At 41.2% G+C, this 24,701-nt stretch overlaps 1 protein-coding gene across 3 annotated transcripts in view; it reads left to right on the top strand.

Moving 5' to 3' along the window:
- Nucleotides 1–24,701, top strand: part of DCLK1 (doublecortin like kinase 1) — a 341,441-nt gene that overhangs the window by 303,580 nt on the left and 13,160 nt on the right. For 2 of the 3 annotated variants that reach the window (XM_004577533.3, XM_004577536.2), the window contains 4 exons: nt 1,204–1,281; nt 1,657–1,753; nt 4,903–4,983; nt 17,727–17,840. In XM_004577533.3, the coding sequence (XP_004577590.1) occupies nt 1,204–1,281; nt 1,657–1,753; nt 4,903–4,983; nt 17,727–17,840 (370 nt within the window). Of the gene's footprint in view, nt 1–1,203; nt 1,282–1,656; nt 1,754–4,902; nt 4,984–17,726; nt 17,841–22,709; nt 22,784–24,701 lie in introns of all 3 variants that reach the window. The other variant, XM_004577534.2, reaches the window with a different exon arrangement.

Raw genomic sequence — 24,701 nt, forward strand, 5'->3', positions numbered from 1 at the left:
ACTGCATTCTTGCGAAATATCTGGGTCCCAGTCTCAAGTCCACTCCCAACTCCAACTTCGTGATGATGTGCATCCTGGGAGGCAATGGTGATAGCTCAAATTGTTGGGAGACCCAGAATCAGATCCAGATTTCTAATTTTGGCCTGGCCCAACCGTGGCTGTTGCAGGCTTTGGGAGAGTAAATCAGCAGATAAAACATCTGCTTTCAAGTAAAATTAAATTAAATAATAAGAATGAAGCCTCTTTCAGGGAAAGAGGCTCTTACCAAGAGCCATAGACAGGTCTCTCTGTTTCTGTCCTTCAACAGACAAAATGGGGAGGAAAGAGCAGCCAGAGGAGGCAGTCCTATTTTTGCTACTTATTAGCAGTTTCAACTCAGGTGCAGAGATGTAGATAGGACCATCCATTGTGACTGGTCAGGAATGGAGCTTCTGCTGGTAACAGTGGTGTAAAGGGCAGAAGTACACAAATAAGAATGGAAGCCCAGTAAGAAATCTTTCTGGGAAGAAGTGAGGGAGTGAGGCTCTTTATAATTCATCCAATCTGAGCAACAGGGAGCCAGTATTGTTACCCTGACCTTCCTTACACAGAGCTGCCAGGAGACAGCCATATTTCCCATGGGGGTGTATACTGATGGCTGCTGGGCAACTGGGATGTTTACAGGAGAGGAGGCAGCTGGGCTCCTGAAAACACTGATTGGAGCACCAGCTCTGTCACTCACAGCCTGTATAGCGTGAGCAAAGGTATGCTCCCTTATGAAGCTGAATTTTCTTTTCAATAAAATAGTTAATACTTGTCCTGTCCAACCTACAGAGTTGTTGGGAAAGCCAAATAATATAATATAAACTGGAAAATGTTCTTCAGATAACTATCATGTCTAAAATTAGAGTCAGTAGTCTCAATGTTCCTCAAAACTATATCACTACAAGAAATCTTTTTGCTGCAAACCTTTGCTTTCTGATATTTGGATATTGGCCCAGATATGCATTAATTTTTATTCATGTAGCTTTTGAAAACATTTGTTATCATTATTATATGCTTAAGCACCGTGTAGCTGGTGGATTAGTGTAGTATACGCTATTAAGTATTTTTGAAATTGATTTCTTTGTTTTTAGTTTGCTGAAGAAGAACCATCGGTTTCATCATGTCCCCTCGTTTGTCCTGACCTGACTTTGCTAACTCTGACATCACTGTTTTTTCCAGATACGGCCTCAAGGTGGACATCTGGGCAGCTGGTGTCATCACGTACATCCTGCTGTGCGGTTTCCCTCCATTCCGTGGGTATGGACAGCAATCTTTTATACAGCACCAACAAAGCATAGCTACATGCTCTGAATGATCCGTTTGCCCTTTTGCACAAAGGAGCCTGAAGCAGGGGGGAAAAAAACATAATGAGAACTTTACTTGCAATGTCTGTCATGTTTACCATGGTATGCATGCTAATTTATCTGCTTCCATAAATCTTCTTCCTGTTGTTTAAAAACTCATTCTTTCCTAATTCACCAAAACAGTTCCATATTGACATTTTCAATTGCTTTCAAAATGCACATTTTACATATTTATGGGGGAAGGAAGGGCTCTAATGCATAAACATGAAGAGACATACCCTGAGTTGACATTTTTGTGCTGTGTTCTTGTTGTCCTTCATCTGAACAGAAGTGGTGATGACCAAGAGGTGCTTTTTGATCAGATTTTGATGGGGCAAGTGGACTTTCCTTCTCCATACTGGGATAATGTTTCTGATTCGGCAAAGGTATGTTTCCGGTAGTAACTTCTTCCATGCAACCTGTGTGTCTTGGTGGAATGAATAATTCCAAATTGTTGTGTACAAAGAAAAGAATATCATTTATATGATTTCTATATACAGTTAAGTTGCACTTACTAGATTTTCTGAGATTTTCATCACGTCTGCCTCAGAACTGTCTCAACATGTGCTTACCAAGAGTCTTCACCTCACTAGCTTCAACTCATCCTGTCACTGCACTCGCGCTGCTCCAGCCACTTTCTGGGCCCACCTTGGACAGCCTTAAGTCTACCGCAGATTTTGGCACGGCGTATTGTTTCTTCTTTTCAGACCTTGATTCCGTGTCATTTTTTCAGTGAAGACGTTCCGGATATCTTGTTTCCAGCTGTAGCTCTTAAGCCCCACTTGACCTGACCTATCCTCCTTTTCTGCTTTGCTGGCCTCCCCGAGTCCATCTGGTATACCCGCTAATGACATAGCTGTATCTATTTACATCTAGATAGAAACATATCAATGGATAGGTCTTATGCTTTTTTTTTCTGCATTCTCCCTACTAGAATGTAAATTTTATGTGGGCAAGGATTTTTTTCTATTTTATTCATTGCTGTATCATCAGTGCCTAAGTAATGGCCAACACATAATAAGTACTCAATATATATTGAATAAATAAATGTAGGAATAAGTGAATTGGTCAATTAATTGATCAAAATGAAAAAAAGTTCAGGCAAAAGTGATTTTATAGAGAAATTATGATTTAAGCATAATATGATGGTTGACTAACTGAATGCCATTGATTTATACACATAAAAAGTGTTTAAAGTGGTAATATTTATTTTGCTACATTAAAAATAATAACATTTGGGCCCGGCGGCGTGGCCTAGCGACTAAAGTCCTCGCCTTGAAAGCCCCGGGATCCCATATGGTCGCCGGTTCTGATCCCAGCAGCTCCACTTCCCATCCAGCTCCCTGCTTGTGGCCTGGGAAAGCAGTCGAGGACGGCCCAAAGCTTTGGGACCCTGCACCCACGTGGGAGACCTGGAAGAGGTTCCTGGTTCCCGGCATTGGATCGGCGCACCAGCCCGTTGCGGCTCACTTGGGGAGTGAAACATTGGATGGAAGATCTTCCTCTCTATCTCTCCTCCTCTCTGTATATCCAGCTTTCCAATAATAAATCTTTAAAAAAATAATAATAATAACAGGCCAATCTCTAAGAAAGCAGAAAAATCTTCTATTGTGATTTTAGAAATCTTTTCATTGATCTCATTTAAACTTACATTTTCTCTCCAAGCACTAGCTTCAATTGTCGAAAGCTTGATTTTGAGTAATAATTATCTTTTGATTTCCTAGTATGTATGTCTTTTCTTTTGCTATACCCTGTGTATATGTAAGGAATGAAATGACCGTATCTAAACTTATTGTTTTGGTGGGAACTTCTAATTTAAAGTGAAAATTGGATGGCAAGCCTGTCACAAGGACCAAATTTGTGCCTCAAATCAAGCTGTGTTCACAGGGAATATTCAGTACTATTCAGAGCCCCTTACCTCTTGGAAGTTCTTGGGCAACACAAGTTGGAAGCTACATGTGGGGTTGATTTTTTTGTTTGTTTTTTTAATTTTTGCCAAAATGAATAGCTCACATATCAAGAAAATATTAAGACACATTAAATTATGTATGTTACGAATGCACAAAGTATTATTAGGTAATAATGCAGTTTAACATTTATTAACATAAAATATATACATGAATGATAAAAGTTAACATTTACAGAAACTTAAGAACATAAGCACTTACACATTGTAGATGGCAATCAAGAGAAATGTAAGCAAATGTAAAGCTGCAATATTAAATCTTAACTGCATAAATTAAGTGTAGCGCATACTGCTATTGCCTTTTTGTCACCGCTTCCTGTTGCTATTGTGGCAAGCTCCTGTGTTGCTTATAACACCAGGGCATTCATCTTCACGGGAGTAGTACAGCTCTCTCCACCAAATTATATATTACAGGAAAGAGCGAACTCTTGCAATTTCTTAATATTTTTATCATGCATAATACATACAACATAGGTATGATTGACTATGTATTCTTATGAAGGTTTCATGCCATCTGAGGGCTATTATTAATTAAGTTTTAGGGGATGTCAGAAGTTATATTACTAGGGCAGACATTTGGGCTAACAGTTAAGGTGTCTGCTTTCCCTATCCGAGTGCTTGGATTTGAATCCCAGCCCTACGTCCAATCCTAGTTTCCTACTAATGTGGACTCTGGGATGGCGGTTTGGGGGGGGGGGGAGTGCTAACTCAGCAACTAGGTTTCTGCCACCCACAGTGGAGACTTGGATAGAATTTGGTTTCGATTCCATTCTGTCTCCAGCCACTGCAGGCATTTGGGGAGCGAATCAGTAAATGGGAAATGTCTTGTGCTCTGTTGAGACTCTGTCTCATTTTCTACTTCTTGAATTCAAAATAAAAAGTAAAAAAAAAAAAAGAGAGAGAGAGAGAACCATATAAAAATTTTTTCCAACTGCACTGAGATCAGCACCCCAAACCTCCTACTTTGTTCAACTGTGTCTCCTTTGGATTAGTCTGGAATTACTTGAAGTATTTTTTTATACCTATTTCCTTAGAATGTTTAACTAATAAGAAATAGTTATTCCTATTTTATCACCTAGCAATTGGCATTTTTGCTTCTTTTCTCATTCACTTCTTTCAAGGATAAATATGACATCTGGAAATTAGGGGGTGTAGAGAACCCATTTTTATTTTCAGCTGCCAACATGCAAATTTAATTAAAATGTTTCTAACATATGACATCTATGCTAAACTAATGAAGAAATTTGTCTTTAAAGTGTAACATCCTAGACAAAGAATCTAGTATTAATTCTTTAACTTTGAGTAATTTCTTTTCTACTGTAAGCATGTATTATGAGATTGATTTCAATAGTAATATCATCTTATCTATTCTGTCAACCATAAGCAGTGTATTTTTAATTCCACTTGTTCAGCTTTCCTTTAACTTTCAAAGGCACTACTCAGGTAGCTATGGGTAAGTTGATTTGGCTAAGATTTACAGCTTTTCCAAACTGAAAGAGAATTGTGTTTACAAATGCACAGATTTTCACGTGAAAAGTTAATTAACTGGAATTGAATATCCCCTTACAGGAGCTCATCACCATGATGCTGTTGGTTGATGTTGATCAGCGATTTTCAGCTGTGCAAGTGCTTGAGCATCCCTGGGTTAACGTAAGTGACTTCTTTCCTTCCCTCGAGTCATTCCTGATCTTTACAAAACTGCTTCCAGATTTCCTAATGATGCCATCTTCCTTTGAAAGAATTGTGTTTGGGTTTGTTCTCTCCCAAATATGCCAGACCTTAGATTTGTTCAACAAGGGCTTGGGCTCAGTGTTTTGCTCATTCCCTTAGGGCTGCCTTACAAGTGGAGAGGCGCACGTGGTCACTGTTCCTGTCTCAAAGCCTACTTTCTGTAGTCCAAACCAGGGCTAAATAGCCAATGATAAGACAGAACAAGATTTTCTGAGTTAGTCCTTTTGCCAAAAGTAGGAGTATCCGACACCTTGAAGTACTCCACAGCAACATCTCTCAGGCTTGTGTCTGCTCCCCAGTAGCCCAGAGGCTTTAATAAAACACACATTTGGATGCAGCGGATGCAGTGAGGTTGAGCCTCTGCATTTGTAAAAGCTCGCAGAAGCTCTTGCTTCTGTGGTTGCTCTTTGAGTTGAAGGGTGTGAGTCCTTTTTTTCCAGTTACCAACAAATTCTACAGAGCCGTTTTTGTTTGTTTTGTTTTTTGACCCTCTGCAACTGATTGAAAAGGGTGTTTTTTTGTTTTCTTTTTTTCTTTTTATTAACAACAATGACAGCTCATACTGATGGGACACTTGGATTCTGGAGTGTGTCAGTATTACTTGAAGCACCTTGCATAAATTTAAATTGATAAAAATTCTGCTGGCCTCCCATTTTTGTGCCGAAAGATCTGGCTGAAAATTGATGGCAACAAAATGTTGCACTTCTCTGAATTGTCACCTGAGCTGGTGGTTAGATAGCTTTTTTTTTCCCATAGTAACTTTTGACACAAACATGACAACACATGAGGTGACAGGAGCTCACTTGGAATCTTGCTGTGTTCTGCTTGATAGCTGCAGGTGAGGTTTCTAGAACTTTACACATCAGAACAGGATTCTCCACACTCCCTTGGGAGGCTTTATACGTATATAAAGCAGAAGTCTATGAGATAACCTCAAAACTTTGTCATAAAGTGTAGGAGCAGGCATTTGCAGCAGTGGTTAAGACGCTGTGTGAGACACCCAGGCCTCTCTGCCTTTGAAATAAAATACATATGTACACACATACATACATATGCACATATGTTGAGAAAATAAGTTCATTTGGGTGCAAAAATATTCTTAAATCCATGCTTATTCTTTTCATAAAATGTCTATTCCACAAACTCTTTGAAGACTGACCTTTGAATAGGTTTCAAATCTTTTGCACTAAAATAAATTTAAGTTTTAATCCTATTCCCATGAACTTTTCAAGTACTTTCATCTGACTATGAATGAGAGATTCAGTCAAGTTTTAAGTCCTTTCATGTTGAAGAGCTTTCGAGTTGGTGTATGGATGTACAAAATCCTAATCCCCACCTCCACTCCTAAGATAGAGAGGGCTGGGGGGTGGAGCAGAGCAGGCAAGCAGGAATGGTTTCTTCCAGCCTCAGCAACTTTCACATTTATCCCAAGCTTTTTGATCCAAAGTTATGCTCTTCTGTGAGATGGGAAGGGCTAAGAAAGCCTCTTGAGTTTGATGAGAAGCCTACTTGATAGGCAAGTGGGATATTATGTTACTCAATTTATAGATGAGGAAACCAGGGCTAAGAGGAGGGATTTGCCCAAAGTAATCAAGCTTGCCGTTAAGCCGGTGTTTGCAGCCAGACATGCTCACTCCAAGTCCAGATGCCTTAAAGTGCTACACCACACTGCCACAGTTCTCCTCTGGGCATAAATGAATGCATTGTGGCTGTTTTAAGAAGGCTCAATGTGGAAATCAGAATTGTTATACTGGCAGTTGTTACAAATTGACAACCTTTCCAAACTAAAATACCTAGAACATGGCATTTTTCTTCCCATGGCATAAGCCAGCTGTAGGCTCTCTTAGTGGCAGCAATTGGTTCTGACTTAGCTAATTAAAAGCCCATGGTCCATAACTTATCAAATTGCATGTTAGGCCTGGAAGGAACAAAACAGGGAAACCACATGAAATAAACTGGAAAATCTGAATTTGAAACGTGTCTTTTGGAGGCCCTTAAAGAGTCCTCAAGGACAGAAATTCATCGATGACAAATGGCTGTTAGAGTTTTACAAACACAGAGGACCACTGCCTGCCAGACCCGCCCTCTAACAGCACCAGGCAAGGGCTGTGAGAGAGGCTGCCCCAGCCAGCAGAAGATGCCCCCGAAGGCTTCTAGAGCAGGTGTCAAGAGCTCTGCCGAGGAGAGGATAGAAGGGGAGACACAGCCGACTGGGCTGCAGCAGCGTGTGGACATTTGCTAGAGGTAAACACTGTGAATAAGCCAAGTTTGGCAGAAGTCTGGCATGCCACTGAAAGCAGCAAAGTCATTTACCCTGATTCCAAACGAAATGACCTTACATTGGCAATATTCCAACTCAAGGCAGTAAATAAGCAAAACTTACACAGCCTTCCGGCTGTTCCCATAAAACAGCAAAGTTGCTCACCTTCCTAGGACAACACCTGCACTCTCCACCACAGCTTTCTAACTTCCCCAGCTCACTGCACATGGCTGCACATGGTCCCACCTCTGCTGCTGGTAATTAGTTCTTCGGTTCCCTCTGGAGCCTCGACTTCCCTCCTCTCTGATTCTCTAAAAACATTTCGTAAGAGCAAGGATAACATTTGAGTAATCATCCCAGATATCTAAAATGCAAGATAAATACCCTTTAAACAATTACAAAGGGTTGTTACCTTCTCTGGGAATGCAAAGAGGGTTTTAGTAACAGCCTCTTAAAACTTGAGGTATAAAGTGGTGGCTCTATTTTTAAAATTATATGTGTGCAATAACTCAATTAGAAGACTGCTTATTTTCTGTGTCCCAAAATAATAAATAAAAAAATGAGGTTTCACAACAAATGTTTCGGATTTATTGAAATCACATGATCAAGAACACATGGACGCCCAAGCAATCAAAATAAATAAGTTAGGAATGAAAAAGGGTATCCATTAAACAAGACATTTTGCATTTGGCAATGGAATTGTATCTGATCTGTACAAAGGACACTCCCTGAGGGGGAGAAAGGTAATAATAGTTAAGTGAACCCTAAGGAAGTCCTCAGAAAGCTCTTCCTGTGTTCTCCTTAGTTCTAATTTTCTCTGTTGCTGACACAACGACCTTTCAACCCACACACTTGGTGCGGAGAAAGCCTCTCTTAGGAAACAACAGATAGAGCACAAGAGCCATGGAATCCAAAACCAAATCAGTGAAAGTCTCTTGTATTAGTCCCCCCTGAAGGAGACCCCTTTAAGCTTTCATTGATTTTTCACTCTGGCCAGGAGCCTTGCTGTGTTCCTCTGTGTCCTTGATTTCTGATGGAATGTTGCAAAGGTCCTTGGAACTCCCAGTGGCAGGTTCCCAAGAATCGGATTTTAAAAAGACCCTGTAACTTTAAAAATTTTTTATTTTATTTTTATTGGCAAGGCAGATATACAGAGAGGAAAAGAGACAGAGAGGAAGATCCTCCGTTCGATGGTTCACTCCCCAAGCAGCCGCAATCACCGGAGCTGAACCAATCCAAAGCCAGGAGCCTCTTCTGGGTCTCCCATGTGGGTGCAGGGTCCCAAGGCTTTGAGCCATCCTCTACCACCCTCCCAGGTCACAGGCAGGGAGCTGGATGGGAAGTGGAGCTGCCGGGATTAGAACCGGTGCCCATATGGGATCCTGGCACATTCAAGGCGAGGATTTTAGCTACTACACTATCGCGCTGGGCCCAAGACCCCATCATTTTGTGGCTGTGTGCCCAGGAGAACAGAGAATCCTGGAGGCAGCTCAGCCTCCCCCACCCATGACCTTGGAAAAATCACTTCTCTTGTCCAAACCTGTTTCCCATCTGTAAAATGCGCTAAATAGGGTAGACCCCTCCACATGTCAAGAGCATAACAGGCAAACATCTATTTCAGGGGCCTGAAAGGTCATGATAAGCATTTCACAAATATCTGATGGAGATTGCTATGTTCTGGGGAATTACAGGTTGTGACCAGAGTTGGTACATGTGTGACTTAAACTGATGAGGAAAGTGCTCATCCTGTCTGTGGGCAACAGATTCAGGTAGATAATGGCACATTCTCAACTCCATGGCCTTGCCCAGCATTATAACTACTTTCTTTCATGGTATTGCAAAATACCAACAGCAGTTGTTTTAGTTCCAGTTACTCAGTGTATCACTCATCAGGTGAAGAACCGTATGAGTTAGGCAAATATAGCTTACAATGGAATAGGTAATAATATATTATTTTTAAAGTTTATTTTTATTTATTTGGAAGCAGAGTGATGGAGAAAGATATCTTCCACCTGCTGGTTTTCTCCCTCCAAATAGCTGAAACAACCGGGGCTGGACCACACCTAACCTGGAAGCCAGGAACTCCACCCAGGCCTGCTACATGATCACAGGGGCCCATGGGCCGTCTTCCGTTGTTTCCCAGGCATATTAGCAAGGAACTAGATTGAAAGTGAAGCAGATGAGACATGAAGCAGTGCCCATATAGAATGCCAGCATCACGGGCAGTAGTTTAATCCAGTGTGCCACAATGCCAGTCCATCCGTAGTACCTTTTTAAGAGGGATAGAGGTGGTAAAATACATCGCAGAAGTCAATAAGCTGATTAGAAATCTTGACTTGATTTAACAACCATATTGACCTCTTTAAACCAGTAAATTTTTGTGGGACAAAGGTTCTCCAACTTGGTCTCACATTATAGTCACCTAGGGTTTCTCAAAGACCTGATGCCCGGATGCCCAGGGCATACCAATTAAACCTAGATCTCCTGGGACAAAACCCAGCCATCGGAGGTAAAATGAAAGTGTAGAATTGCACCAGAGCTCCAGAAAAATACATGGGATAAGGCAGGTTAACACTTTGAAAATAAAAATGCAATGGCAGCAACACATTTGAGATATTACAAAAAGGGTCCTTTGATCCTAATTACAAATTAGAAAAATTTTCTAAAATGTTGGTTAAATTTATGAACTTATCACTAATTTATTTACAGAGAGAGAAGAAGAGAAATAGAGCTCTTTCATCCACTTAATGGCCACAATGGCCGGAGCTCAGCCAAACCAAAGCCGGGAGCCAGCAAATAGAAACTTCTTTTGTGTCTGCTTTGTCAGTCCAGGGGTCTAAGCACTTAGGCCATCCTCTGCTGTATCCACAGACCCATTACCAGGAAGCTGGATTGAAAGTAGAGTTGCTGAGACTCGAACCAATGGCTTTACTCTCTGTGCCCACAAGTGCTAGTCTCACTACCCCACATTTCTACCAATAAGACACCATTGGGTGAACTGATTGTTCTCCATTTTACAAAATGATCAAAATATATTATTTGGGTGACTTGAATTGTGCAATAGTGTGTTGAACTGCTGCCCTGAGATGCTGTTATCCCATGCTGAAGCAACAGTTGATGTCCTGGTTACTCCACTTCTGATCCATCTTCCTGCTAATACGCTTGGGAAGGCAACAGACAGGTGCTGGAGTTCTTAGGATGGAAGATTGCTCTATGTGTAACTGCCTTTCAAATAAATAAATAAACTTTAAAAATAAGAGATATTCCAAAAGAGAAAGCAAGCAAAAGAATATGAAAAGGAAACAAAACCAGGAACCTCAGGGCACCTTCATCCTGTGTCCAAGTTCCTGGATTCAAGCCTCAGTTCCACCCTGATAACAACTTACTGTGACTGCATACATTTCAACTACTCAGGTCCCTGCCAGTGACTCCTGGCATTGGTTTGTCTCAGCCCTGGCTGTTACAGGCATTTGGGAAACAAATCAACATATGAGAGATGTCTCTTTCATCTGTTTGTCTATCTCACTCTACCTGTCAAATAAATTAATTAAATTTTGACAGAAAAATATGGATACATTCATCTAAATTTTCCAGAAATTGGATGAACTCTAAGGACACTGTAATAATGTATAAAAACACTGCTCTGTGTTGGTGAATTGTCAATGATATGGTTTCACTTTCCTTTTGGATACCTTACTTTGCCTTCTGCTTGCCCCAAAGTAGAGCTTCATTTACTATCCCTTTTCAGTGGAGCTGTAAGCATAGAGAATGCACAGGGTCACTGTGACAAGAGTCCAAACTCCTGTGGTGCTGTGTAGCTGGGGATGGTTAACCAGAACCATGAGGCAGCACATAGAAAGGTGAGATTGAACTGCCCTTCAAGGGGACTCTAATGAACTTGGAATTGTTTAAAACCAAAGCTGAAGATCCCGGCAGTGAACCGTGCAAGCCTGCCATGCTTCTCATAAATGTATCGATATTATATAGAGTCTGGCAATGAGTAGGCTGAAAACCAGATCCGTGATTCAAAACCAAAAGTTCATGTGGGAAAGGGGATTTTCTAAAGCATGACCCCTGAAATCGTTTCCCCAAGGACAGAGGGGAATTCACTCTACTGAATGACTTCACATCCGAGCCCGCCCTGCTTCTCAGCCCCGCCAGACCTCCCCACAGCTCTTGCCAGCAAACCCTGGAGAAATGGAACGTAGGAGGTTCAGTCTCCTACAGACAGCTGTGAGAGTTCATTTTCCATTTTGCAAACTAATTTTGTCCTTGTCAGTTGCAATGCTCTGCCAAGTGGTGAATGACAATTTCTACATCAAAAACCACTAACCTCAAACCACAACCAGCCCACGTCAAACTTCAGAAACAACTTCCCAACGTGAACGTATGGCAATGATACTATAACTGTTTGTAAAATACTGCCAGGTTTGTCACGTTGAGAAAATTCATTGCACATTTTTGGCACATAATCTCTTCTGAATAATGGTGATAAAGATGTATATATAAAAATGTATGTTTTAATGACGCTATTTATTTTATTGATGCAAGACAGTTAGTTAGCTAAATCTCTGTCATGAATCCATATGGCACAGGTACAATTTAGATCGCAGCAAAGCCGATTCTTTATGTCTTTTAATCCAATTAGATTGAAAGTCTCTGAAATTTATGTATAAATGTTACAGGCTATTTTGTTGCCTGTGGGGGGGGATGAGGGAGTGTGTGTGTGTGTGTGTGTGTGTGTATTAGCTATTCTCTCTGAGATCCCCCTATTTTCACTGGGGGGAAAAAACATCCTGAAATGTCTTAAGATTTATGAAGTCAAAAGCATTTCTGACAACTTGTGAGAGTTGTTTTGCTATTTTCATTGCTTCAACGTGAACTAATAACCCAAGGGAACCTTGAGCCTTCACCAGAATTTAACGTGAGAAGGCTGACTGTATAGGCCCTAGCAGAAGAGGGTTGCTAGAAGCTCTCCCGGCTGAGAAATGACAGCGAAGTTCATAGCCTGGAGGTAGGAAAGCAACTTCCTGGTTCAGCTGGCGGCATGCGACAAGACAGGTAAAGGTAAATTTCTGGCAAACGTGGCAAAGGTGACGTTGTTCAGCAAGCACTAGATCTTCCTTAGAAAGTAGAGGCTGTGCCTGTGCAAATGCAGCTGGTTTTTTTCTGTCTTATCACACTCAGCCTGCCCATACTGGAATACACCCTTGGCCCCAGGGCGACTTCATGCTGGGTTAACCAGGCTCTGTGTGTGCTGCCTGGAGCCCCAGCCCTTACAGGTCAGGTGGCTGTATCCAGAGTTAGTTTCCTAGGATCCCCTGGACTGTGAGTCTTGAGGTTTCCTAAGAGCCCCTCAAAAGTGCTCCCGATCCCTTTCATTGAACTCCAAATGCTTCACAGGTTCCACTAAGTCCCACCCACATTTCTTGGGTATTTTCAATCCCTAATTCAACTCTCCACGCCCCTTCACCACTGTGCATCTTGCATCATAGAAACATAGCATTTTGACTTCATGTTTCTGCAGTCTTTTGACAATCAAAAACCATGCTAGGAAATGCCCTTGACTGTGTAACGTAGTGTAGAACAAATCGATACTGTTGGATGTGGTTCATTCCTGACTTGACCCCTGTGTAACCTTGAACAAAAGATATCCCTTTGCTCATCTTCAAGATGGGAATACTCCTGCCAATTGGAGATGATAGTCTGAGAATGATAGGATCGTCCGCGTACATCGTTAACACAGGTGACTCCTGGTGTCATATCCCCTCCCTGTGTTTCTCTTTTCATTTGTCTCTCCTATACCTCAAAACAGGTCTTACTCCTTTCCTGTTCAGCTTTCCCCCAACAAAGGGTCAAACCAATCCCCATCCCCCCATGGGCAAACTGCTTCATTTCTACCCACTATTCCTGTCTCTGTTTCTACCAGTTTTTCACCCTAGCACCACAATTATGCTGCAGTTGCTTTTGTCTACAAAGGAAAACATTCACTTGATCTGCTTTCTGTTGTGTTTATCCAACTGTTTTTTTAATCCCAAGCTCCATGTAAAGCGTTTTGCCTAAGGGAGCCTAGAACTCTGTTAAGATGGTTGGAAGTATAGTTACAGTCTTGGGGTGAGGCACAGCATGCCTAACTTTACCAGGGTGACCATTCATTCACATAGAACCCCAGGCTTGCCAGAAGCATGCTACTCAGGATCGTGTTGCTGCAGGATGTGAGAGAGATCATGCCAGACAAGTCTAGTGTATATTAAGGAGTCTTTATTCACCAAACTTGATTATGGCAGGGCCCACCAGAAATTAGCAAATGACAAGTCCAGTGGCAATCCAGTCTGAATCAAAATCCTGAGAGGAAGAAATGATCATTACTGTGAAACCTGCCCATTAAACTGAAGACCTATGTTCCAGCTTCCCCAGCAATATGTTATCCTAAGAGACATGCAGTCAACAGCCTGGACACACTTAGAAAGCTGCAAACATTCTCCTTTTCCTGGATTCTCTGTCCACATTCCATCACTGCTAGGCCTCACCTCTCCTGGAAAGTGCACAGATTAGAAACACAAAAACTCTTACCATTAACATTTCTACTGCCCACCCAAGCAGTGAATACAGATGTACAGCAGCCATGTTCTGTGGCTACCTCTGTCCTTGGGGTCTGTAGCAAGCCAGAGGCAGGTACTGGGGAAGCCAAAAGTCGAAATGCCAGAGTGATAGATGCACGTGACCAAGAAAGTGAGCCCCCTCCCTACCATGGGCCTTATGGGGGCTTGCAAGGGCAATGGTCAAGCAACAGCACAATACCACCGTCTCAGGTTCCAGGTGATGCTAGATGAGCACCACAGGTGTGCAGAAAGGACCAGGTAAGTAGGGGAGGTGTGGCTTTCAAGTTCGTGACCCTGAACTAGCTCCCTAAGCTCATAGCAGTGTCATCCCTTGGCGAATGTTTGAGTAGTTTCTTTTTTTTTCATATATACATTTTTTTATTGCATTTCATTTTATAACATTTCATAGGCTCTGATGTTCCCCCATCCCCTCCCCGTGCCCTCCCCCCATGGTGGATTGCTCCACCTTATTTTGTTTCTTTCATTGCGAGCCAAGTAGTTTCAATAATTGAACTTAGAGGGGCTTGTTTGGTCTACCAGTTAAGACATCCACAGTCCTATTGAAATATCTGGGTTCAACGGGCAGCTCCAGCTGTGATAATTCAGACACGTGGAGAGAGTGGTGTTGATTCAAGTGATTGGGTTCCTGCCAGCCATGGGGCAGACAGTGAGTTCCTCACTGCCGGCTTCAGCCTAACTGAGCCCCAACCATTGCTGGTATTTTGCATTTCTCTCCTCACTTCCTCTCAAATAAAAAGGAATATATTAAAAACAATAATAGCTTTGGGCCTGGCATGGTAGCCTCATGGCTGAAATCTTCATCTTGCATGTGCCAGGATCCCATGTGGGCACCAGTTCATATTCCTGGCTGCTCCACTTTCATTTCAGCTCTCTGCTTGTGGCCTGGAAAAGTAGTTGAGGACAGCCCAAAGCCTTAGGGACCCTACACCCATGTGGGAGACCTGGAGGAGTCTCTTGACTCCTGGCTTCACTTCGGCTGATCTCTGGCCATTGAGGTCAGTTGGAGAGTAAGCCAGTGGATGGAAGATCTTTATCTCTGCCTCTACTTCTCTCTGTAAATGTGACTTTCCAATAAAAATAAAAATAAATCTTAAAACAGAATTACTTTAGTTTACAAGGGAAGTTGTGTGACTAGAATTCCAGGGGCCTGTTTTTTTCATCCATTGTATAAAAGCATTTTATAGACACCACTGATTTTGTCCTGTGTTTCAAACTTTGGGCCAAACCTCCCAATTGTTTGGGATTATAATTCACCTTCTTTCTTTCACATGCAGAACAGGATAGTGCACTGTAGAAAAAGGGAAAGAGAAAGAAAGAAAGAAAGAAAGAAAGAAAGAAAGAAAGAAAGAAAGAAAGAAAGAAAGAAAGAAAGAAAGAAAGAAAGAAAGAAAGAAAGAAAGAAAGAAAGAAAGAAAGAAAGAAAGAAAGAAAGAAAGAAAGGGAAGGAAGGAAAGAAAGAAAGAAAGAAAAGAAAGAAAAGAAAGAAAAGAAAGAAAAAAAGAAAGAAAGAAAGAAGAAAGAAGGAAGGAAGGAAGGAAAGAAAGATTAAAAGAAAGAAAGATTAAAAGAAAGATTAAAAGAAATAATAAGGGGAAGGAAGTCCTTCTTGCTTTTGCATTTCTCTTACTGAATAGCAATGCTCAGTCATAATTGAGACTGACAGCTTTAATGTGGACTTTTGTGGTCAGACTTTTCCTGAACTCTAAGCTTTGTCTGTCGTTGCTATCCCACACAAATCTCCCACATGAACTCTTAACAAGAGGGGAACCAGTAGACTCCTTGTTTACCAAGCGTGCCTGTGGATTCCAACTCGGGTACACTGTTCTCCAAAATCTCACCTTACTTCCTATCTTCCCATCGACATCCTCCTCATTAGGGGCCAAGTTAGCCCCTATCCCATGAAGTCTCCTCTGTTAGCTCACAACAGAACATGCCCTATCCCATGCTTTCTCCTCTGAGCTCCTCTAAAGTTACTGCCTGAGCAAGGAGGATGTGCTGCCTACGACAATTCTCTCATATTGTTGACTCGTTCCATTTCTGGGTCCAGCGTCTGTGTACTTTGCCCCCGTTAGCTCAGGCAGATATCATTTCTTCTTCCCATGCCTTGCCAATCAGCCCTTGTCACCATATGCACTTTGTATGTCCCTGTTTCCCTTATCTCACCAAATATCATCCAACTCAATGTCTAATTTCTGGCTCTTTCTACAATGCAGAAATTTACTTTAAATTCACTGTACATTATTAGAAAACCTGTCGCCAGATTTGGTGTCAAATTTGTCTTAAATGTATGAGTAATTCCTTCTAATCAGTGATAAGCAAGTCCTGAATGTCATAAATTTAAAATCCATTCTGTAGAGACACTGAACCAAGTGCTTTGCATTAAGCATTGCAGAAAAGGTTGGTACAAGAGGGTAAGAGTTATGTAAACATATGCATAATATATATACATGTATGTGTAAACTATATTAGTGTAGGTGATTATGCCTGTAATAACTAAACACCAAGAAATATAAACAGTACAATAGGATCCAATCAAAAGCCACTACAAGTGGTGCTTAACTGGAGGAAAATATTTTAACCAGGTAAATATTTTAACCAGGTAATTAGGACCCAGGTTTGAAGGGAGCACAGGGCTCGGAAGATAAGAGTCCAGAAGGGCAGAACTCCTCATTCCCCACCACCCACTATGGCTCCTGATAGAGACATGCAGGTAGTATTATGTGAATAAATCAATGGTCAAATGCTGAAGAAAACGCTAAATCTATCTGGAGAGACCAGCTCATGTAATTAGAGCAAGTACATCATATTTTAAATAATGTATATTTCCGATATATGATCTATGAGCAAAATGAATGAAAGGAGAGAATAAAAACATTGGCATTGAAATTCTTAGTTTTAATAGACTGTAATGCTTTTATCCACAGCACTTTATTATCCAACCATTCATTATAATTGTAAATAATTTATTAGACTTCTACTATGGATTTCTATACCATGCTAAGACCTTGGAATTCCATAGTGTGCAAAGCAGTCTTTTCCTTCAAGGCTCGTGCAGCATTTCCATCGTGAATGAGTAAGTGGTGGCTCATCCTCATGGCCCCGGTTATGGCTATGCTGGCAGGAGAGCAGTTTGCCAAGCCTCAGTCATAGGCAGTTATGGCAAGAAACAGAATGAGCTGCAGTGTGGAGTATGTCATCCTGACAGGTGATTTGAAGGCAACAGGGATGGTTGTAATCTTAAGGAAGAACTTTCCTCTTGGCAGGTGGCCTGGGATTATGGGTAGCCGTGATACAAACCTGCATTTGTTTATAGCCCTACAGGAGCACATCTTACCAGTATTCTTGGTTTTCAGTCGAAAGGGTGGAGTAGGAAAAAAAGAGAGAGAATCATCTTGCTTGTTTTTTTTAATTGTCTAGGTTAAATTGTTTGCTAACATCTGTTCCTAGAGCCATGATTGTAAACAGATTTTTACTAGAAACCAGAAACAGAATTTTTCTTTTCCCTTTAATTTAGAGGAAATAAAACCTTTGGGGTCAGATGACAAAGGGAGGATGCATTGTAGAGCAGATGTGGATGTGACTGATACACATGTGCTTTCAACACCAGTGCTCCAACAGAGGACACCGGTTGCTTTATTTTTGACATCCTAAGACTTCTAACATCACTGTCTGGTAGTGGAAGAATTTGGTCTCATTGTCTGTTTATCTAATTTTCCTTCTTTTCTTTTCTCTTCCCCTCCTCCCCCTCTCGCTTGCTCTCTTCATTTTTTTCCCCCCAGGATGATGGCCTCCCAGAAAATGAGCATCAGCTGTCAGTAGCTGGAAAGATCAAGAAGCATTTCAACACCGGGCCCAAACCGAACAGCACAGCCGCTGGAGTTTCTGTCATAGCAGTAAGCATCTGAAATATCCACCTGTAACTTTTTTTTTTTAAGCAACAACCCACTTAAGAGACAGGCATCACTCAGGAGACTCCACCCAGAGACAGCAGAATGGGTCATTTCTTTAAGACAGCTTGACCACTGACTGCACCGTAGGAGCTGTGAGGCTGGTCTGTACATTCCTGGTTTTTGCAGCTCAAGTCCCTGGGCTCACATCATTATGCAACACCTCCAGGGTGTCTTGCAGTCTATGTTAATTTCATTTTTTAAAAAACAGAAAACCTCCCCCACACTGGACTCTGTGCCAATGCAAACGTTTTGGCTCTGAGGAAAGAGATCAGAATGCCTTCTCTGGAGAGAAAAGGTGAGCGGAGAGAGCCGCCATGGCAGGGAGAAATTCGAGCTCCATAGATCTTTGTTGTAGACCTGAACAAAAGCCTACGCATGGCAGGAAGCTCCCGCAGTCAGAGGTTTTAGTAAGAGCAAGAGCTGTGAACATCCAATGAGGTCGTGACGTCTGGCTCCTTAGCAATTTCTGTTCTTACAGTTGAAGTCTTTCAGCATCCACCCTTTTATGGATGCGAGCACACGGAGATGCATCCCTTTTTTCCTGTTCTACACACGCGGACGTTCACTACATGCAATTTGCTAACAGCTCTAGGCAAGGATTAAATTGGACCGAGAAATAAAGAAACCTCAGACTTCCTGGTGTCATTTTCTTAGAGTAAATATATTCAAGGACCAGATTGCTTGAATTTTTAATAATTTCCTCTTTCTTCAGAGTAAATCTGAACAGCATATTCCATGGGAAAAGAAAAATCACTCGAGCTGTTTTTCTTTTCTGAACGAAAAACGACAGACACTACAATGTGAAATTTTCAGAAAACCTTTATGCTGTTAAACAGTACCTCACACTGATGAGTGGTGCTGAATGTTTAACTCCTGTAGATGCTTTTCATCTTCTTTCTTTCTTTTTTAGTCTGTGCTAGAGCTCCAGCTAGCGCTAAAGATAAATAAATGACCTATTTAGTACAACTGATCCCAGAAATAGGGTCCTAAATATTTGACGTGGGCCTCTAAAGTGTGCGCAGTGTACGAACACGTAGACACATGCTGATGTCCTGTTCATAGTTCCTGTTTCTCACTTAAACCCCTTTCAGTAGTGAGCTTCAGACAGGTGTGTAGTGACTGGCACAGGAAGAAACTGGTCGCACTAATTGGAGTGTGTACCCAGGGTAGCTGAGCTTTTAAAACCCCAAGTTGTTCTCCAGGCCCACTCTCTTTAGTTGTTAAAAAAAATTCAGCTTCTATGTCAATATTCATGCCTGTGTTTTGTAGATTGCCAGTATTCTTTGTCATCAACTGCTGTTCAGTCAGTCCTTTTGGCACATAATGGTCTCATGGTAATTCTCCACTAAGCCGGACATGGTAGACCCCCGCTTTCATTGTTCATGCTAGTGTTCAGTCTACTCCAAACACCAGATTCCACAGTTTTCTTTTGGAATGGACTGCCAGCACGCTTGTCCATAAAAAGGACTGCTTTTCTGCTCCTGCTCTGGAAGGCACCTTTTCCACCTCAGTCATTTTGGGTTTTGTTTCTTTTTCCGCTGGTCTTTTGTTTTCATTAGTCTTTGGTTCAGTTTGCCTTGGCTGCTTGATGATGTTTACAGTGTTATGGGAGGCTGGACGTGACTGAGACAGGAGCTACATGGACATTTCCAGTTGACAGATGGCACACATTTGACAGGAAATCCTATTTTAATAAGATCTGGATAAATTTTGAAACCTAATCCATAAGAGTTTATTAAAACTTCATCTAAGAGTGTCTCAAAACACTCCAGTGAGTATTTGGAAATCAAATTTCCACTGATTTTTGTCCCTCCATCATGATTGGACCATTGTAAATGCAATTTTAATGCAGCTTTCTCAGTTCATCATTTACTTGTTTGCCGTGAAACAGGCACAAAATAGACTGTGTATTGTCATGCCGAGGTCCGTGGTAGTCGCACACTTATTTAACCTCAATTATGCACTACTAACTTAAAATGTGATAATTATTATTAATGTAGATTTAAAATAATTGGCTCGTTTGAGAAAAAAATATGTCCTGTAAAGTACCTTATCCAGTCTTTAGCACCACTCACAAGGTAACTGCTGTCATTAGCATGTCAGGCATAAAGCAGAGTAGTCATGTAATTTCACTTGTATCGGAGAAACTGGGCTGCCCTCATGTGCGTTTCTGCGTGTTTCCTCCTGAGCATCCCCCAGAAGCTCTGTGAGGTCACAGGTCATAGGGCAGAGCTGGGAAGTAGAAATGGGCTAGAGAGGTGCGTGCCCCTTGTTACTAATTCAAGAACAACGTTGGATAAATCCATTTCTATTCAATAACAGTCTTTCCACTCTTAAAGTACAAAGGTGAAGCATCACATGAAAGAGAAGCGTTGGTGTTAAAATAACATTCTAACCCAAACTACAGTCTGACTACCAAAAAACAGTATTTTGTAGTGAGGCAGAAAGTAAGCAAGAATGAGAATTGTCCTTCATAAGTGGGGTATTCTAGAAAAAGCACTTGACAACTTTTTAAAAAATCAACATAGTTATTAATTCACAGTAGTTAATGTAGCACAAGCACAGTAATGACTTCTATTGATGGACTTAGAAAAAAAACCATTTTCAACAAAAATTCCATTTGGAGAGTTTTTTCCTTTGGCATCTATATTCTCCCCAGAGGCCACAAAATGGTGTTTTTTTAAATTTTAAAATCCACTGATGTGGGTTTTTTTAAATCACATATACCCTTTAAAAAGTTCTTTAAATTTTTCAAAAACACGGTGTCTGTTTTTGTTTTGTTTCAGGAAATCAGCACAGATCTGGTCTTTAACCAGTAATTTTCCTTCTGTGGTTAGAAACCTAACTACCTGCTGGAGATCAATAATGTTTATAAAGAATTCATGAAATTTTTTTCCTTCTTAATGTGACGTTTAAAAAGCACACTGTCATGGCAGAGACTCCGTGAGCACAGGCTTCATTTTTTTTCCCACAAGCATACCGCCATGTGTGCTTGTGGCCCTGAGCTCTGGTGGGTGTTTGTTCATGTTGTTGTTTTCTTCCTTGCTTCCCAGCCCAGACATTGCTAAGACTAACGACAGATGATAACTTTATAGGAAGGTTACGAGGAGGCCACATTTATCTAGCAGAGCAGTGACCAGCTGCAGGCTCGCAGGGGTCCCGCAGCTCTGGTGGAAGGTGGGAAGGTGTTCCCACACAGGTCAAGCCATGGGAGACAGAGACCTGACGCTGCCCTGGGTGCTGCAGCACCGGGCCCACTAGGAGGACTCCATTGTTCTCCACCTTTCTCCACTTGTTGGGAGATTAAAAGAAGAGGGGAGAAAGGCAAGACAGGGAAAGTGAAACAAAAGGTTATTAAAATGCAATTTATAGACATAAAATGAAATTAGAGATGACATTTTAACGGTGGACTTTTTGAGAGCTGAGGGAGGAAGGGAGGTATTATTAGATTTGCTCAGCTTGATGAAGAACCGACGACTAAGATGTCAGTTCCAATTTATTTTTCCTCATTTAATGCTGTTTATTATTTTAACTGATAATTTTCTAATGCTTTAAAGTTCTTCTTTTGCATTTTGCTCATGCAAATAGAACATTTCAGTTTAATTGAACAAATCCATACTAATCAGCACGCACAAGATCCTGATCCTGGGAAGCCCAGTTCTAAATGAGACCTTAAATCTTGTTATGTAACCTGTTGCCTCTAGATGGCAGTAGAGAACTAGTTACTAAGTAGCCACCTTCGTGGACTAAAAACCCAGGACACACCTTCCTCCAAGGAGCAGGTGTACTTCAGGTTTTTTCCAAAAAACAAATGAAATGTACATCTTTAAAAATAGGAAAGCCTCATATTGCCTTCCACCAGCACCAAGAGGCCTTGTTTATAATTAGAACACCCAATCTTTTGAGTGGTTTTGATTTTAAATACCTGGTAGCTGGCATGTTTTTGAAATGCCTTTGTGAATGTGGATGCAGGGACTGCCATGAGCGTCGCGGCACTGCACCGTTCGACAGAACACATGAGCCTGACTCTAGAGAAAGGCAGCTTCTCAGGGGCAGAACAGGGAAGTGGGCACAGCATGGTGATTCTTCTTCTGTTTGGGGGGTGGAATTTGCATTCTCAGGTAGCCCAAGGCTAACATCTTAGTCCAGAATGAACAATGTTGAACACATACATGACCTTCTATTTATTGTACCTTTGGATAATTAGGAGCACTTAACTGTTCGTATGCATTTTTATAAGCAAAGATATTTTAATTTTCATTACTGACTGCATTATGTTGTGTCTCTTTAGTTCAGAAATGTAATTGATTCACTTTTAGGAGTAGCTCTGATTTGAAGATGAGTTCATAAAGAAATGTATGGGTTTTCAAAATGGGATTCTTTGCTTGTTTTATTTCATATTTACAAGGCCCTCAAAGTTCAACCTGAGTCCAGTCTGCTTTCTCTTAGGTGGCTAAAGCTGATTTAAGTACATTATTTAATTATAAAGTATTTTCCATTCTATGGCGTATTAAGGGGTGTTTATATCTTTTGAAATTGCAAGGACCTTATTAAGTGTGCATTCAGAAACTGCTTTGACACCCTCGATCTAACAAATTGGCCTCTGAGAGAGCCCTGAGGGACTAGTGTCTTATTTGCTTTTTGTTTTGCTTTGTTTCCAATGTGCGGATTTAAGGCTGTAGCTAGTTGCCCTGCAGAAGAGGTATGGTGACTATGTATACCTACATAGCTAATGAAGAACAGCTTGGTCTGGAGTCTGAACTCTTTAGCACAATGTTGATCCACTGAGTTGCCCCATTTCTCTCTGCTCAGCTGGACCACGGGTTTACCATCAAGAGATCAGGGTCTTTGGACTACTACCAACAACCAGGAATGTATTGGATAAGGTATGAGATGGTGCAGCTCAACAGTCAGTGTTTCCATGGCAACGTGCTGGCAGTCTCCATTAACCAGTTCCTTCAGTGGATAAACATGCTTTTGATTTGTTATCCAGTCCATATGCTGCTTTATCAGTTTCATTTTAATCTTGATTGAGATGCCACACCCCCTCATTCCTTTTTTTCACCCATTATTCACACTGACATTTGCCAGCTTTCTTTCCATTGCACATGCTCAGTATCAGTTTCCCTTCTGGTTAAAAGGACAGTATATTTAGTGCTAATATCAAAGAATTTTCTTGATGTTGCTGATTAAAGCAATGATTTCTGGTGCTCTTCTGTCCCTTGATAAATGGGAGAACAGTAGCACGCTAGTGTCTGTTCTACAGAAGCATATACTGTCATTTTAAAGTCATCAAGCCCAACCTTGACCTTCTGAGATGGATGAAACAATGCATTTACACCTTAGCAGTAGAAGCGCCTGGAGGACAATGGGCTATAGAATGCATTGTGTGTGTTGATAATCTTGTGTTTTCCAATTCTCCACCTTTTTGTTTCGTTTTTGTTTTCTTGTTACCTCTCTTCCCTGGAAATCCTTCTATGTACTAGCTATTGCATGAATTTACTTTTCAGTATTTGTAACTGTCAGATTATTTAGCTGGCTTCTCTGTTCAAGCAAAAAAAGAAAAAAAAAGTCTATGAGGAGGTATTGATTTTTTTGTAATTGGGTGAAGAATTCTATCCAGTCGTGTTCTATTCTAATCAGTGGCCCTGGTGTTTCCTTCAGGAAATATCGTTTGTATCTCTTTAGTCACAAACAGGATGGGTTCTGATGGTTTGCGAAATGAACTCTGGGAAGTCCTAGGAAACTTTCCCTTCTCCCTCTTAATGTTTTCCCAAGTGATCTCCAGGTAAAGCTCCATGTCTTAACACTTGCCAAGAAAAATGTGCTGGTTTTGGCATGGTTTTCCCCAAATGCTGGAGCCTGTCGTGGTAATGCATGACTGCTTTACAGATTACACTACCAAGATTTACAGGAAAAGAAAAATTAGATATGGATGTGTATTGTGTGTATATATATATATATATGTATGTATATGTATTACATATATAATATATAACTTTAGCACCCAGTGTTTACTCCTAATGATTTTTATCATTATACACTCATGACAAAGAACTTAAGAAAGCCAGAAAAGGGCATGTTTTGACAAATCGTTTAAAAAAAATGCTAAAATCATGATTTCCAAATCTGCGTAAATTAAGGAAACACCCAAACCTGAATAAGTTATTTTTAAAAGTCATTTTGGCTGAGAAAGCTATTTATCTCTTTCAGATTGACATACCTGTAGGAGCTGCACAGCCACCTTTTTACTGAACTAAGTAAATCGGGCATTCTAGATGTAGAACTTGGGCTTCTTTCGTTACCTACTGGGGAGGGGCAGTTGCATTAATCCTACCTTGCCTATGTTCAGACTCTGCTCTCTGCATTTTTCACATGGAAGATGGCTCCTGAATCCTTTACTTTGTATCAGAAGGTAGCATACACACAGAGAAGCCCACACAGCTCACGTGTGTGCCTTGAAGCGGCACTAACTGAGCGGCACTAACCTGCTGCTCAGGGCTGTGCAGCTTCCTCATGCCCCAGGGGCTTCCCCCAGGCTCTCCTAGGAGGGTCACTTTAGCTCAGGGGTAGATACTGACCCTGGTCTTTATCCATGCTAATTAACCTTGCCTGGTTTGAACTTTCTATAAACCGCAACACATCAGGCTCCAAGCTTTCTTTAATTGTCATCTCCAATCCTTAGGCACATTAACCAGACTTATATGTGTAGAGTTGACATACAGTTACAAACAGGCATCAAGTATTTCTAATTACAGTTGAGCATATTTGTCTAACAAAAATCACATGTCTAAATTCATCTCA

The sequence above is a fragment of the Ochotona princeps genome, chromosome 12 (assembly GCF_030435755.1).
Source record: "Ochotona princeps isolate mOchPri1 chromosome 12, mOchPri1.hap1, whole genome shotgun sequence".
Taxonomy (NCBI): domain Eukaryota; kingdom Metazoa; phylum Chordata; class Mammalia; order Lagomorpha; family Ochotonidae; genus Ochotona; species Ochotona princeps.